The 17,110-nt window shown below is 34.6% G+C and overlaps 4 protein-coding genes across 4 annotated transcripts in view; 2 read left to right on the top strand and 2 right to left on the bottom strand.

Moving 5' to 3' along the window:
• The window catches only part of LOC140444602 (monocarboxylate transporter 2-like), a 798,852-nt gene that overhangs the window by 143,024 nt on the left and 638,718 nt on the right, over positions 1-17,110 (top strand). The window lies entirely within an intron of this gene.
• LOC140439854 (uncharacterized) lies at positions 1,536-1,907 on the bottom strand. The gene has a single exon (XM_072530387.1). It carries the CDS (start codon positions 1,905-1,907, stop codon positions 1,536-1,538), a length of 372 nt encoding a protein of 123 aa, XP_072386488.1.
• On the bottom strand, positions 13,554-13,970 carry LOC140439138 (protein FAM200C-like). Its single transcript, XM_072529260.1, has one exon. The coding sequence runs from the start codon at positions 13,968-13,970 to the stop codon at positions 13,554-13,556; it is 417 nt and encodes a 138-aa protein (XP_072385361.1).
• On the top strand, positions 14,320-14,703 carry LOC140438597 (uncharacterized). Its single transcript, XM_072528413.1, has one exon. It carries the CDS (start codon positions 14,320-14,322, stop codon positions 14,701-14,703), a length of 384 nt encoding a protein of 127 aa, XP_072384514.1.

Below are 17,110 nucleotides of genomic sequence, written 5' to 3'. Positions count from 1 at the left end.
TATTGTAAAAATAATACCTCAATCAACCATGGGAGCTTATCGTCTATACCTTGCCTAGCTCAGTATCTCAAGGGTGAGTTCGTCTTGTCTTAAACTAGGGATTGAACCTGAGTTCTCAGTTGATAGCAAATAAGACAAATTTTAACCAAACATATTTATTTAAATGAATAAAAAAACAATAATTAACCCTGCCAAAGCTTAACAGTTAATAAGTGTTACTTATTGCTTCGATGGGCTGCTTGTGTGTTCTAGCTGTTGGGTCCTCCAATTAAAATTTGTGGCTTCTGGAGAGCTGCAGTCACACGTGGCTGTATGTCCTGACCAATTGTTGAACTCCAAATAAGGTGGTTGATATAAAGCCAATAAATCCAATAAACCAATGAAATGTCCAATAAAAATAAACTGTCCAGTAAACCAATAAAGTTTAGATACGTCCAATAATAAAGTTACGTTATATATCCCTGTAATAAAGAGTTTAACATCAGAGGGTTTTGCCTGTAATATTTGAAATTTTTTATGGTTTCAAAATTTACCTTATTTCTGTAGTATTCGTTTACCAATATTTTATTATCATCATCCTGATTCCATCATCACTTCGTCATCGTGTATTAGTTCCTGCATAACAGTTAAGGGTAACCCATACAAGACGGCTCAGCGGACAAGACGCCCCACAGCCCACAACTCACATAGTGGTAACGTAGACGTAAACAATAAACCCTTCTAACGGTTTTTTTAAATGGTTTAAAATATCTGATAATTTAAAATTGGGATAATTTGAGTGTTAGAATTAATTTCTTTTTGTTTATTTTTTTTTAATACATATTTCTTATAGTTGTAACTCCATATGAGAAATAAGGTAGACCATCTGGAGAAGATCATAACGGTTTAGGTATAGAAAATTACAAGAGGTGTTATTTGAATCAAATAACTAAAGAAATGGTTTTTATTTTTGAAATAAAAAAAACGTAACAAGATATAAAAATAAGAAATCTCTTTTCGGTTCTGTCATGCATACCTGGATCATAATCTATTCTATTGTCGTCTCCGGTGGAATTAATAAACGTATGAAAAACGTGTTAGCAACTTGGTGCCAGTTTCCATGTTTATTAATTTGTCCAACTATTGCGCAATATGGTGTAATATTGCGTAGTTGGCCGGTACGCTCTTATTGTGGCATTATCTTGAAGAGACAATGCCATTGTGGTTTTATTAGGTGGTGGAAATAAAACACATTCTTTCTAAGAAGAAAAAAACTCAGCTTCAGAGTCTTAGAAAGAAACAGAGCCCTTCGAGCAAAGTGCTCTAGGGAGCTACCCTACACGGGTAAAACCATGAGTTAGACACTACTATCACAACTTGTCACCACTGACTGAGATCCGAAAAATGTCCCATATTTAAAGATAAATTAACTTTTATATGAAACTTTTTCATTTCTCAACCAATCAAATTTAATTATAAGTTCCAGAAGGAAGGGCGATGAACATCGAAGTGCGTGATTGGTGGCACTTGATGACACTATAGCATTATATCGCACATCAATCATCTGGTGGACGAAGCGAGTTTGGTCTAGTTCTAGACATAGTGGGTTGGGCTGTTCGATTCGAGGGTCTTCCTGCAGTACGGATTGGTGCATATTTGCATAGACCAGCAGCTATTTGCTCGCGAAACAATAGCAATTTGATCGTCTTAGAAGTTTGTGGATAAATTTTACGATTTAGAAGATAAGCATTGGTCACTGCCATGCCAATCAGGTGATAAAATATTCGTAACATGAGATTTCGAGTCTTCAGTCGAATATGGTTCCTGCCTATTACACCGTCCATAGGATCAACACCACCCATATGACTGCCGTATTCTTTGATGATCTGTGGACAGTCTACGTCAATGTAACGCTTTTTTTCTATCATAACGAACTGCTTTGTTTGGTTGTTGTTGATCAAGTGTTCGTTTGTATGGCTGCTATCCTACATAAGTGGAAGCTAGACGTGGATTTTTTGTATCTTTCCAAAGCACAGTACTTAGTTCAATGTGTATCCCCTTTCTTCTTTGGTTAGTTGCTCATCTTTATCAGCTGGTAATATTCAGTTATTAATTCGATTGGCTTGAATAGTTCCTAATGAATAAATAACCCGCGCGCAAAGATACACTAGCGGTGGCAACGAAATGTAAAAGTTATCGAAGTAGATAATGTAGTTTTTGGAGTCAGAGATAATTTGAGACAAATTTTTACGCTATACTAAGATCAGGATTTCTTGGTAGGATGACATCACAAGCTCCATTACAAATTTTAAATCTGTAGTCGTATCTGTACTAATCAAATAAGAAAAACTAATTTTATTCCCAATTTATGGGGTTTATTAAGAATGTATTGGCGTAAATGGTATTGCATTGTTCTTGTTCTACCTCTGGTAGTGGTGAATGAGGTTGTTTTTTTACTAAGTTTTACGATAAATGTATTGAAGTAACTGTAGTAGTTTTAACATGACATGTTGATGTTGATGGCATGGCTGAACCAGTCATAATAGGAGATGATGTCGATGGAATAGCTTCTTCATCAATACTGCTAATATTCAGTGGTAATTTAGCAATTATAAAGTGTTTTTTTTTCTTTTTTCTCTTTATAACCAATTCTGCTCATTCATTAGCGGAATAACAGCTCTATGGAAGGTTGTCATTCCATATTTTGCGCGGTCGTCCGATACTTTTTCTGCCGATTGGTGACTTATCTCTTGATATTTTGACGACACAAGTCTCCTCTATTCTGCTTATGTAGTTATTCTATTCTTTTTTCTATTTTGTGTCTATTTATTTATACATTGTACGTTTCATTTACTTATAATCTCTTCACTTCTCTTTAGATCTCAGCGTATTTCCTGTAATTCTTCCTAGTAATCTCATCTCTGCCGTTTCCAGTAGACTTTGTGTTGTGGCTATATCGGGTCTTGTTTTTGAGGCATATCTCATTATTGTTTTTACACTGGCTTTATGAATTCTTGACTTCCATTTGCGTCTATTTGCTTTTTTTACTTGATCTTTGTCCAGGTCTCCATAGCTGTACAGTGTAATTCTAAGGTATTTTATTTTCATTACTTGTTCAATACTGATGCCATTAATATCTATTTTACATCTGGTTGTAATCTTGGTTATCTGAAGACTGTCATAATAAATTATTTTGCTCTTTGGACCAGTCATAAATAGGTTCACTCTTTGGACCAGTCTTTGCAGACTATCTTCATCTTGGGCTATAAATTTTGCGTCGTCTGCTTAACACAGTATTTTTATTTCTTTGTTTCCCATTCTGTATCCTCTTCTTTTGTTAATACTTTTGATAATTTCATCAATGATTAAATTGAAGAGCACAGGGCTCAATAAGTCCCCTTGTCTTATTCCCTGCCTATTTCTATAGGTTCTGTAAGTTGTCCATCTATTTTGACTTTCATTTTGTTGTTTTGGTAGATGTTTTCGATAGTTTTTATAAAAGTTGTGGCAACTTCTCTATTATACAGAAGACGGATTACATCTTTAAGTCTTACTCTGTCAAACGGTATCTCTTAGTCAATCAGACACAGGAAATCCTGGTCGATTGTATTCTCAGTAATTTGCTTTTTAACGAATATTGCATCTGTCCACGATCTTCCACTACGAAAATCCTGTTGTTCATCTGCAGCTGTAGTTTCAGCAAAATTTTAGTAAGTAAATTATAGGTTAGTATTTAAAAAGTTTATACCTCTGTAGTTTTATGGCTGTTTTTTAATTTCTTTTTCATCCTGAGCGTATAATATTTCTTCATGATCCCTAAAAAGGCATTTTTCAGCTGAAACATTGACAGTTTCACTCGAAAGAATACCTGTTTTTACATAAGGACAAAAAACGTTGGTTGCTCAAATTAAACTGCTAAATAAAGCTATTTGTTCTTGACCACAAGTTAAAGAAATGTCTTTTAAATTTGCTAAAGGTTAATATTAAAGATCCTTTGTTGAAGGACTAAACAATTTTAGTGTTCTTTCCATATATCTGTATACTTCTGCACACTTGCTTTCCCATATGTCGTGTTTCCTTTCCGAGACTTTTCTTACCAGGTCTCTATTTAGCCGGGCATACATTTTTCTATCTTCTTCTTGTGAAAATAACCACGTCTGATATCGTTTCCATCTTCAATGTTCCTTGAAGTTATTAAATTGGAACGTGGAGGCTAGTTGACACATTACGTTATTGTCTGTTATTAATATTTCCAGCCCTCGTACCGTTACGAGCTTGTTAGTAATGATATTCTCAACCTCTCTTTAATATAATAGTGGACAAAATAATACAAGCAGTACGTAATGGTCATGCTTACATGACTGACTGAACTGAACTTAAATAAATGGGGAACAAAGAAATCCAAATATTATGTTATGCAGACGACGCCGCATTAATTGTTGAGACAGGAGACGAGCTCCAAAGATTAATACGTATCTTCAATACAACAGCCCAGAAATACAATATGATAATAGCAGAAAAAACCAAATCTATAACAACATCTAAATACCCACTACGGTGTAAAATCAAAATTGAGGGGAAAATAATAAAGCAGGAAGCAAGATTTACATATCTGAGAATAGATATAACTAGTTACGGAGATATCGACGAAGAAGTACGACAACAACGCATAAAAGCAAGTAAAGCGGCGGGATCTCTTAGTGGCATAATCTGGAAGAACAAGCACCTAAGACAAAACACAAAAACAAGAATCTATAAAGCAGCAATTAGACCTATATTAACTATTATTCCACGGCGGAGACAAGACCTTACACATCTAAAACCAGACGACTACTAGAAACAACAGAGACGAGAATACTTCGACGAAGAATAGGAAAAAGTCTGTTGGATAGGGAGAGAAGCGAAAACATAAGAAGAGCATGCAATATAGAAGACATAAATGGATGGGTGACAAAACAAAAACAGGAGTGGAACGAACACATTAGTAGAATGGCAGAGGATAGAATAGTACGAATAGCACGAGATAAGTCACCAAATGGACGAAGAAGTATTTGCAGACCAAGAAAAAGATGGTACAATTTAGGAGGCTAATGTTAAAGAAGAAACAGGTTTTAAGGCCTACAAACAAGAAGGAAGACAAAGAAGAAGATATTCTCACTCATTTTCTTAAAAATTGTTTTTCTGTTACGTTCTGCACGGCATTAGTGCTAATTATTAGTCACCTATTTTCGAAATTTATAGTTAAGAATGTTAATTAAATTGCATTTACTTTTATCCCTTCTATTTCTGATTTAATGACTTTCAGATGCAAATCATTTAATTGCAGAAAAATATGAATTTAACCATGTTATAACCAAGAAACAAAAAAGGAAAAACATGGACTAAAACTATATATCTTTTTATGTGAAATCCAGTAATATCCACTTAATTGTTGAGTGTTTAAATTATGTTTTCCTAATATGTTTGCTTTATCGTATGCTAACTTGTCACAGTTTGTGTCTTCTTTTTAGCCGCTTCTCTGTGAATATTTATAACCAAATCCTACTAAATTAAACGAGGGAATTTGCAAAGCAAATTGTTTCATTTAGTAACTCGTGCACCCGTGCAGCATCTTGTACTTTTTCTTTTTTTTGTGGAAAAGATATCAATAGTTTTAGTAAGAGAAGAACCGGAAGGATTAAACTAAATTTACATATATGTGGATATTAACTTGCATAATTTTAAAAGTTAATACAAAATACAATATAATTTTCTAATTTAAATGAAAATTCGTAATAACCGTTTTGCCATTATACTTTCGGTTAGTATTTCTGTTTTTCTTATTTGCTGGTCTCTAAAAAAAACACACTTTAGTACAGTGTTCCAAAATACCAGGTAAAAGGTATAAACGAATGAAAGCTTTTAATAAACTGTGAATCTGAATTTTTAAATTATTTTATTGTGTGATAAGTTCAAAAAATTAAAAATTTACTCTACAGTTTGTATACAAACAATATTATTATTCTATTATTAAGTTGCTCTAATTTTCCTATGATCTCTCTTAAACGACCACTCCTCTTTGGCAACCAGTTTTTGATTCTCTGAAAGTGGTCGCTAGTGAAAGGTTGTACTCTATTACATAAATATGTTTACCATATTTTGGTATAATATGGTACAACCACGTGGAAATAATCTTAGCATTCCCCACTGACTTTATAAATCAAGTGCCCCCACTGAGAATCTCTAAAATTTCAAAACCAGTATTTTACAAAATTTTAATCGAAAAATAACCGACACCCATATATCAAAAAATTCATTCCCAAATCAACGGGCGGTGTTATTTAACCTTGTAAAATATAATATATGACCTAATAAAACCTGCTAAGATGTTTGTTAGTAGCTGGTATCAGTAGCCGCAATAAAACAGGCCATAAAGTCGAATCCTGCATAGACCATGAATAAAAGCTCTGCACCGAAATACTGAACGGCGAGATGTACCAATTAAACTAAAGGTAATAAAATATTCCAAGATTGATTCGTTATTGAAATGGTTCGACTTGAGTACATTAAGTCTAGAAAAGTTTTATCGTGGAAAATCTTAACGAGCAAGAAAGTTTGAAAATTTAAAATAGTCAAAGATTTTAGATTTATCCTATCCTTATTTAAAATATACTAAAAGGTGTTTATTTAATTTAGAGTAGATCTAAAAAGTTATGATTAAAGTTATAAAAGTTTTAAAAAAGGCAGCATCTAATGACTGATTCAATTAGATCTTAGGATACACTGCAATATAACTAGCCATTTAAAAAAATCGCAATTGAACTAGGCAATGGAATTATTTATTTTCGCGGCTCGATGGTAGTCTAGTTACCATGCTGAATGATGTAAGATTTGATGGCTCACTGACGGCTTAGCATTGTCAATGTAAGTTGGGGTAGGCCTGTATTTTAAATACATATTTTTAGTAACATTAAGTGAATGTTACTTTTCGTACTGTACTTAAAAACGGGGGGAGGTTTTGTGAGGCCATGTTTTTATTTTACACAATACAATAGAAAAGATTAAAATATAACTATTTGATATACGTACAATCAAAAACAACGTGTTTTACGATTTGCACAATAGGCGCAACGACCTCGTGTATTTGGACAAGGAAACGCTGGATCTGCATGTACTCCGCTTAACTTTTGGGCGATATTTCTGATATCCTTTTGTAAATGAGGGTCTCTTGCTCTGGTTAACATATTCTCTCTTGTCAAGGCTAAGCCACTTTATTTCAGAAACAATTTTCGTTCCGTTTTCATTTGCATTATATTTATGTATGACGTGAGAGTTTATGCCTGCAATGTTGAGTAAATTATAAAAAATCACCATTGGCCATCTTCGGGTGCTTTTGCCTACATTATAAGCCACACATTTCTAATCGACTAAGTCAACACCCGATTTTGTAATGTTTTAAAAAGTAATAATATTGGGCTTACAAGCATCTCCAAAATCTTCACATCAATTGAGTCATGATAGTGAGAAGATGATAACAGTGTCACGACTTTTTTTCTTTGGAATAAACGACACCAAAGTAATGGGTTTGGAAAATGCAAACAGACGAGACGAGATCCGTGCCTTCGCGGCACGGGTGCGTGTCTGTGAGACAAGCCAATCATATTTTTACAATTTGCAAATGCAAATAGACCCGATAGTTCTAACGCGCGGGCGCTTGAGTAGCTGCATGAATTACAGCGTAGTAGCATATGGGCCAGGCCGCAGTTTGATTCTCTCTGAGAGTTTGTGCAGTGCATTTTTGTCCACGAGACATTACCCGAGCTTTGCAGTTACAAAATCGAGAAGCGGTACATTAACTCAAACTATTACTGTAACTTCTGTTGAGACAAATTTTTATTATTTTAGGTAGTAAATCGTTTTAAAAATGGATCCTTATTTAGCAGAAATAGCTAGACTACACAAGTTGTATGATGAAGTAGAAGCCGAGGATGATTTAGAAGAGAAGGGCTTTTCTGATGAAGAAGACGACATCTATGAAACATTACACCATGAAAGTGACACAGAAGAAGAGATAGATTTTGAAGATACTCCCGAAATTTCGGCTAGCACTAGCATCTGTAGAGGTAGTAATAGGCATCTTTATTATACAGCAAAAGATGGTATTACAAAAGAGAGTAAACATGTGCCAAACCAGCAAGTGCGAACTCGAAGTCACAATATAATGTCACATTTGCCTGGTCGCATAGAAAGTGCGAAAAACGCTAGAACGGCTACAGAAACTTTTCAATATTTTTTTGACGATCAGATGATCAACTTAATTGTCGAAAATACCAATATTTATATCTCTACACTTGTAACTCGTTACAAAGACTATTATGACGTGAAATTAACGAACATAACAGAAATGAAAGCTGTCTTTGGATTGCTGCTTATAGCCACCATTTACCACCATAACTCTTGTTAATCAACTTCTAGAAGACCATAACATAACTGTAGTTGCTACCATCAGAAAAAAACAGAAAAGAAATTCCACTGGAATTTTTAAACGGTAAATTACGACCAGTGAATTCTTCAATGTTTGGTTTTGGGAAAAATATTACCTTAGTATCACATATTTCAAAAAAAGGCAAAGTGGTTCTTGCCTATGTATTCAGAAGATGGCCTATGGTAATATTATATAATATAATAAACATTGCCGGCATCAAGGGACATATAGTTTGCAAAAATTTACCATTGTTGTCTTTTTTTGAGGTTTGCTTGTATCAGTTCCAAATAAAGAATTGTTGTTTGTTTAAATTGATAAAATATGTTTAATGTTATAAAAGAAGGTAGACAAGAAAAATGGTATCATAAAAAGTTGTTTTTTTTTTTTTCATTTTTTGTAAAATATTTAAATACATAATGTGTGTCTCTTCGACACCACCCGACCTTTGGTGTAAAACAAATTCACCCGTGCCGCGAAGGGTTAAGAAAACAGCTAGTTTATTTTTATTGGTAACATTTTTAATACAGTTTTTGTTGAGGATGTCCTTTCTTTATCAACAGCCGGACTTTCATTAACAGTAATATTTTTTGCGGATGTAGTATTTTGTTTTTTGGGGATTCTTTACTGCTAGGCTGTAACGGTCGTTCAAAATTTAGGTCTCTGTTAGAATGGTCTATTAAATTCATATTTTGTTGAGCAGATGGCGATTGGTCGGTTAATTGCATATATTTAAATAAATCTAGTTGTTCTTTTAGTAAATTTATCGAAATTTCTTGATTTAATATTATTATTTCATTCTGATTAATAATTTTCTTTAAGCACCTGATTTCAGTAGCCTCGTCAGTATTATTTTAATATTGTTCTAAAACTTTGTTTTTAAAACACAATTAGTTTAAATTATTAATAGTATTTTGAGAAGGATTTGCGAAGTGGACATTAAAATGTCAATAAAATATTTTTAAACTCTAATTGTGGCTTATTCCCAATAAAGATAGTAATTTCTCTATCTATATGGACGGTCAGTTTTTCTCTTTGGTAGTTCACAAAAAAAGTAAATTTATTTTATTGAAGGTTTACTCATATTAGTCACAAATTTACCAAAACTCTTCTTCTTGAACTACTAAAACTTTATTGAGTATCCTTGAAATAATAGAATCCTGTGCTTGCAATAGAATCACATCCTTTGCCATTACAAGAACAATACGATTGATAAAATTACCCATCCTTCCCGAACATTCTATCGATTCACGAATCTTTTAAGAAAAACAAAACCTTAACACCTTTATTTTTCCGGCAACGGCTTCTAACGACGTTAGGAATTTCTACAGGGATTTAGGACAATGGAATCGCCGGGACATAGAAGAACATACGGTGGACCCGTCAGGGGTTGGTCGTGACTAAAAAATAGAGTGTAGTAAGGGTTGAAAAAATAACCACATAAATAGAATTTATGGGTAGATGTTTGTCCAAAACAGGACCGGATGGACTTAAACGGAACTGAAAGGCATTTAAAGAATTAAAGGGAAAAATTTTGGTGGTTGGCTATATACCATAGTTTAAAAAAACTTACAATGAAGTATCAATTTCTAATGTATAATAGTATATATTTGTTAAAATGCTTACATCTTAAAAGTAATTAAAACTAGCCACATAGCAAGGTCTAATTATGAACTCTTAGATTACATGTTAAAAGTAATGAATTTTAAAAATGTTCTGACACGAGGTTGATGTTATGGGATTTTAGTTTAAGGGAACATACATATCCCTGTTCGAAAAAACGACCTAGTCATACGATTCTTCTTCTTCTTTTCGTAGCACTACAACTCGGGGTGGGTTTTGGCTGACTGCACAACTTGCTTTCATCTTGAACGGTCGTCCATAATAGTTGGGTCAGTGGGTAGCCCCATTGTTCTTAGATCTGACCATATATTGTCTCTCCATCGCATTCGTGGACGTCCTAAAGACCTTCTTCCTGTGGGAGCTTCCTCCCATATTAGCTTGGCAAGGTGGTTATTAGGGAGTCTATGGACATGGCCAGCCCATCTTAGACGTTGGGATTTAATCTCTTGGACTATATCGCTCGCTCTATACGTCTGCTTGACCTCAGCATTTGTTCTCATTCGGTATTGGTTGCTATTAATGTCGTGATAAGGCCCAAAGATTCTTCTGAGGATTTTCCTCTCAAAACATCTAAGTTTTCTTTCAGTTTCTTTGGTCAGGCTCCACGTCTCACACCCATACATGAGCACCGGTCTAATCACCGTTTTATATATTCTAATTTTTGATGTTCGTGTTAGGCTTTTAGATTTAATAGTATTGTGGAGGCTCTACATACATCTGTTTGCTGCCTGAATTTTAATCTCTTCCACGATGTCGTTATCTGCAGTGATTGTTGCTCCGAGTTATTTAAAACTCTCCACTCTTTAGTGGGTCTATGGGTCTATTGTAACATTTTGCCATATTCTATCTCGTCCCTTTTGTCTGTTGATGCACATGTATTTGGTTTTCTCTTCGTTTACCCTTAGACCAGTTTTCTTTGCCTCTACCTTCAATTTATTAAAAGTCTCCTTCACATTGGTGACTGTGTTTCCTACATAATTAATGTCATCTGCGTATGCTAGTAATAATTTTGGTCCATTTACTGTCAGTAATTCTGTTTTAAGTTGTGCTGCTCTTACTACTTTCTCCAGGATAATATTAAAAAGGAGAGGTGACAGCGCATCTCCTTGTTTTAGGCCACTGCTTATTTCGAAATGTTCTGAGAGTTTGTTACCTATCCGTATTCTGGATCTACAGCTATTCACACATAATTTAACAAGCTGGATAAGTTTTTTTGGAACTGAAAGTTCTGCCATTGCATTCCACATCTGATACCTTTTAATGCTGTCGTACGCTTGCCGGAAATCTACGAAGAGATTATGGATAGTTCTATTGAATTCCCGTCATTTTTCAAGCAGCTGTCTTAGAGTACATATTAGATCTATGGTCGATCTATGTTTTTTGAAGCCGGCTTGGTATTCCCCCATGAAATTTTCTACAAATGGTGTCAGCCTACTTAATAGGATGTTCGCTAAGATTTTGTGTGCCGTATTAAGTAGAGAAATGCCTCTATAACTAGAGCACTTGGTTTTGTCTCTCTTTTTATGGATGGGGATTATTACACTTTCGTGCCATTTTGTTGGTATTTTCTCTGCTTTCCATATAAGTGTTATTAGTTTGTGTATTTGTCTATGTAGAGTTTCTTCTTCGTACTTAAGGAATTCAGCCAGTACATTGTCAGAGCCTGGAGCTTTTCCGTTCTTCAATTTGTTAATTGCTTGCAACGTTTCATCGATTTTGGGGTCCTCTACCGGTAGGTTCACCCCAAAATATATATTTTCTCCATGTTCTTCCTCTTGATGTATGTTTAGTAAAGTAGTCCTACGATTGATACTAGCAAACTCACTAGATCAGGAAGTGAAAAATAAATTACAAGTGACAAGTCCATCAAGACAGGTGACAGTTAAGTTTAAGTTAATTCTCAAATAATAAACGCCCACTATGGGTATTGTTATAAACCAAATTTAGATGGAAATTATATTATTGCTTTCAATAATATCATTTTCACATATATATATTATTGTGAATAAAATTATTGTTTAAAGCAGGGGTTCCCAATTTTTTTTTTGTAACACGCCCCCGTTTGTTGAAATGAAAGTTTCTCGATTCCCCCCGCCCCTTAATAATAAATTGTATGAGCTTAGGAATAAAATAAAAACAAATAAGTATTACATAGAAAACAAAACATTTATTTATACTGCCATAAGATACAATTATATCAGTTTTTATAACATACAAAAATTATTAGTAAAAGAAATATAGATTAGGTTGGTTAGTCAGATGGATGTGCTTGCATTTTCTTTACTACTATGCCTATTCGTGGCCGAGTTTTAGTAAGTGCACAACAAGAGTCACTAGCAGCATCAAGTTTATTCCGATACTTTGTTTTAATTGCCACAAGTGTTGAAAATGATTTTTCGCAAAAATGGGTGCTTGAAAAAGGCAAATATAAACGAAGAGCTTCCCGTGAACACTAGGATACACTACAGGAAATATTTTAACCAAAATGAAGGTTAATTATATCAAAGCTGTATTTGACAGGAATCATGTTTTATTTGCAAAGTATCTTCTTGAAGTGATTCAGGTAGGGAGTTCATGTTGACACGGAATGGGAAAGTAGTACTTCTGGAACTCTTCAACTTGGCTCTCTAAATGGTTTGATATTTAAATTTTTAAACTTTATCCTTCATAAATGTTCTTGAAGCGTGGTTCTTCTGAGATTGACTCAAATTTAGGGAAACTCGAATAATTGCAGGGGTTTGCTGATATTTTACGCCTCCAAAGTTGCAATATTTGTAATATTTAATAAGTGTTCCGTCTGCAGTTTTAGGTTAAGGCTGTTCAACGAGTTAAAGATATCTGAAAGATAAGTCAATGTTACTTGGGTACGATGTTTTTTGAAGGCCACGCTTAGTTCTCGAATGTCAAATAATCTTCCCAACATGTTTCTTTTTGAGAGCCATCGTACTTCTGTATGAAATATCCGTGGTTTGTGATCACTCCCTAAATCCTCACAAAAAGTTTTAAATGATCGAGTATTCAACGTACTGTTTTTTTATGTAATTCAATTATTTAATACACAACTTCAGTTTATTTGAAAGGGTTTTTGCTGCTAAGGTTTGTCGATGTATAACACAATGTATCCCAGTCACATCAGCATTTTTCTTTCTTACTAATTGTACAAATCCTGAGCGAGAACCAAGCATTGATCAGTGATACACCGATCAGTTTTTGCTAAAAGAGTTCATGGTTGTTTGATACTGCTTTCATAACATCAGTAGCATTTGTCGTGGTCTCCAACTCTGTAGAGAAGTGTAGCTCGTCTTTTATTCTTTCGTTTTCAATATACCAAACATAAACAATTAACTGAGGACATTTTACTATGTCTGTACTCTCGTCTAGCCTGAATAGCAAAAAATGACGATTGTTTAACTGCATCAACGACCTGGTTTTGTATGTCTTCGGCCATATCATCAATGCGATGTCTCACAGTATTGTCAGAAAAAGGTATTTACGATAACTTTTGCTTACTCTGCGTTCCAAGAATAATACCAGCTGCCTTTAACAAACATGGTTTAACAAACGTCTCTCCAATAATATGGCTCTTCTTTTCTTTAGCAATCAGAAGTGATAGCTCATATGAAGCTTCAATCACTTTTTCAAATGACTGAGCCGTAGAACCAGTACTATCCAACTTTATGCGCTTTAAATTTTCAGATTTTGTAGCAAAAAATTCCTTTGGTTTGTCCTTAAAAGATTTATGTTTGGATGACAAATGTCTTTCAAGAGGATTAGGTCTCATTGCATCATTGCTTAATACTTCATAGCAAATTATACACTGAGGATGTTCGATATTATCTTTACGCATACAAATAAACCGATATTTGATATAATCATCATTATACCTGCGTTTCTTTGCTGAGCTCATCTGGACTACAATACCTTCTCTCACTCAAATCAACGAAATCAATGAAAAAAAATTACGACAATTAAAATTTCACAACACGTACGCTTTTATAATGCAAAAATACATGCAGTCTATGCCGAGGTATCTCAAATACACAACCAAACTTATATGGAATCAACCAGTATTTCTTACTAATAATAAGAAATGTATGACAACTTTTTTGCAGATAAGAGATAAAGGTTATTGTTGGAAACACGATTCATAATTGATAAAATTTGATCAAGGACACATTGAAAAATTTTATTATTTGTGTCAAGTTGTAAAACCGAGACGTCAGAGTAAAGTTAGGTTTGTGTTCAAAAAAGGTAATATGCCCTACGTAGGTTTGTCAGATGTTCAGAGGGGAAGAATTGTTGCTCTTTTTGAGCAGGGAATGTCACAAAGGCAAATTTCAGCTACGCTACACGTCTCGCAGAGCGTTGTTTTAAAAACATATGCAAGATTTTTAGAATTGGGTACACTTAAGAACAGGCCTAGAGAAGGTCGTCGTAGAGTAACTAGTGATCGACAAGACCGGTTTTTAGGTCAAATGGCTGGAAGAAATCCAACCTCTTCTCATCCGGAGCTCCAAGGGCAACTTTTGCAGACTACAGGTATTGACATTTCAGTTGAAACAATACGAAAGAGACTTTGTTCCCAAAATTTACTTAGCAGGAGGCAGTTAAGGGTTCCCGAATTATCCAGACAAAATTGATCGGCTGAATTGGTGTCTGGAACACCAGAACTGGACAAATGAAGATTGGCAAAATGTCCTTTTTTCAGATGAAACCAGAATTGGCCTGAGATCAGATGACCGTAGAATTCGGGTTTTAAGAGGTCGAGGCAGACAAGCTAGACTGCAAACTGCCACATCCGTTACAAAATATAAAGGAGGAACTGTAATGTTTTGGGGAGGTATTATGATGGGAGAAACAACACCTTTGCGTCCTTTACGGCAAAGTTTAACGGGTTGCCGGTATGTCGATTTGGTACTAGAACCCATAGTTAGGCTGTGGCGAGATGCAGTGAGGTGAGTCACAAGTGATTAGCTGCGGTTAGCTGGTCTGCGTCTGGGTGGAAGGGAAGGAGGGAGGCAGTGCTTGGAAACGCTCTGTTGTCAAATTCTTTCAAGCATTCGATTTTAAATTTATGTGTAAAGTAAGATGTTACAGTGGTTTGTTTTAATTTTCTTAACATCATGGTTAATTTAGAATTTTAGAGAGACTACTTTAATTTAATTTAATTTTCGTCTTGTCTCGCGCCACCCCTGACATATCCTCTCCCAGTTTGGGAACCCCTGGTTTAAAGGGTGTACATGAAAATTAATTATGTAATATGGTTATGTTATTGATAAGAAAAGATTAGTTTGGTTGATAAATTAATGATAAGATAAAATCTTGCAAGCGGGCAATGACGTCATATACTCGACTGGTTTTTTGCGTAAAATGATTACAGTAAAATACACTGATACAATACATATGAGGTATGATTTGTGTTTGTAAAATATAGATGGAATAATGATAGAGAGAATAATTCTAAATTGTAATTGAATAAAGAGAGGGTGTCACATGGTTGATTTGCATCTATATGTAAAATAAAGGTACACCTATTATGAACAACACATTTTTATTATAAAAGCCTCTGTGAATACTTTTACTTTTTCACAACTGAAACTGGCCCAGCTTATATAGAACTTTCCAAGTGATGTATTGCTAATATTAGTAAATATTTTAAATTGTTTTGTATTTAGTTCGGTTTTATCTAGCAGATGGCGTTGTTAGTAGAAGTAAACAAAAAAGAATAAAAAATACGCTAAAATGAGTTTCATTCAAAGTACACTCTCAGCTTTTAATATATGTTTAAAAAACATATCCAGTTTACATAATCTCGCTCAGTAATAACCTTTTTTAGTATGCCAAGGGTAGCTTTTAAAAATTTGCATTAAACTCGTAAAGTTTTTTCCATAAAAAGTTAGGATCCTCAAAATACCGTTTTAGGGAAACAGTCTTGGGAATTGTAACTCTTGAATTGAAGCTTTCTTTGAATTATGTGTACTGATTTTTTACTTTACGACTGCAGGTATATACAGGGTTAGTCACAAACTCTCTTTAGATTGTAATATTAACACATTGGCTGCCCAAATAGAAATAAAAAATTTTCATTTCAGGCCCCAAACTTTTTTTTATTAATTCATATTAAAAATAAAATTAATTAGGTTATTAAATTTTTGAGTTCAGTTACAAAAAAAATATTTTTTCTTGATTTATGACCGTGAATTATATTTAACGCACGGGGCTCTAAGACCAAAATACCACTTCCAGGTCACCTGCATTGTAGGTGACTCACGCAATATACTTTACCTGCCGCTACAAGTCTCAGCTTGCAATTTAGTTTGAGTAAAGATTTCGGGACGACCGCGGCAACCTTCCGGAAATAAATTGCATGACAGGGCCGTCAATTCTAGAAAGCGAGGTAAAGGCTGCTTTACAACAGTCTAAGAATGGTAAGGCTACAGGTCCGGACGAAATACCCGTTGAACTTATTAAGGTGATGAGTGAAGTGAGCACGAAGGAGTTAACTGAACTGTTCAACGCCATATACGATTCAGGTAATATCCCAGAGGAATGGCTATTGTCAACATTTGTAACGCTACCAAAAAAACGATCTGCGAAAACGTGCGAAGATTTCCGAACTATCAGTCTTATGAGTCATGCACTTAAAAATTTTCTTAAAATCATACATGCCAGAATTTACAAGAAATGCGAAGAAAATGTCGGTGAAATGCAATTCGGATTCCGCAATTCTATGGGTACACGTGAAGCACTTTTCACCTTACAAGTCCTACTTCAGAGATGCCGCGATGTCAGTTGTGATGTCTATATTTGTTTTATTGACTACGCCAAGGCATTTGACCGTTGTCAGCACCAGAAGATGGTCACCGCACTACAAAGAGTTGGATTGGATGAGAAGGACATTCGGATCATCATGAATTTATACTGGAACCAGCGTGCTCAAGTCAAGGTCGAAGACCAGCTGACCGACCAAGTGAAGATCATGCGAGGAGTAAGACAAGGATGTGTGCTATCGCCGACTCTTTTCAATATATACTCTGAGGAGATTTT

Source organism: Diabrotica undecimpunctata, chromosome 1 (genome assembly GCF_040954645.1).
Source record: "Diabrotica undecimpunctata isolate CICGRU chromosome 1, icDiaUnde3, whole genome shotgun sequence".
Lineage (NCBI taxonomy): Eukaryota > Metazoa > Arthropoda > Insecta > Coleoptera > Chrysomelidae > Diabrotica > Diabrotica undecimpunctata.
This window is presented reverse-complemented; position numbering and strand designations above follow the sequence as displayed.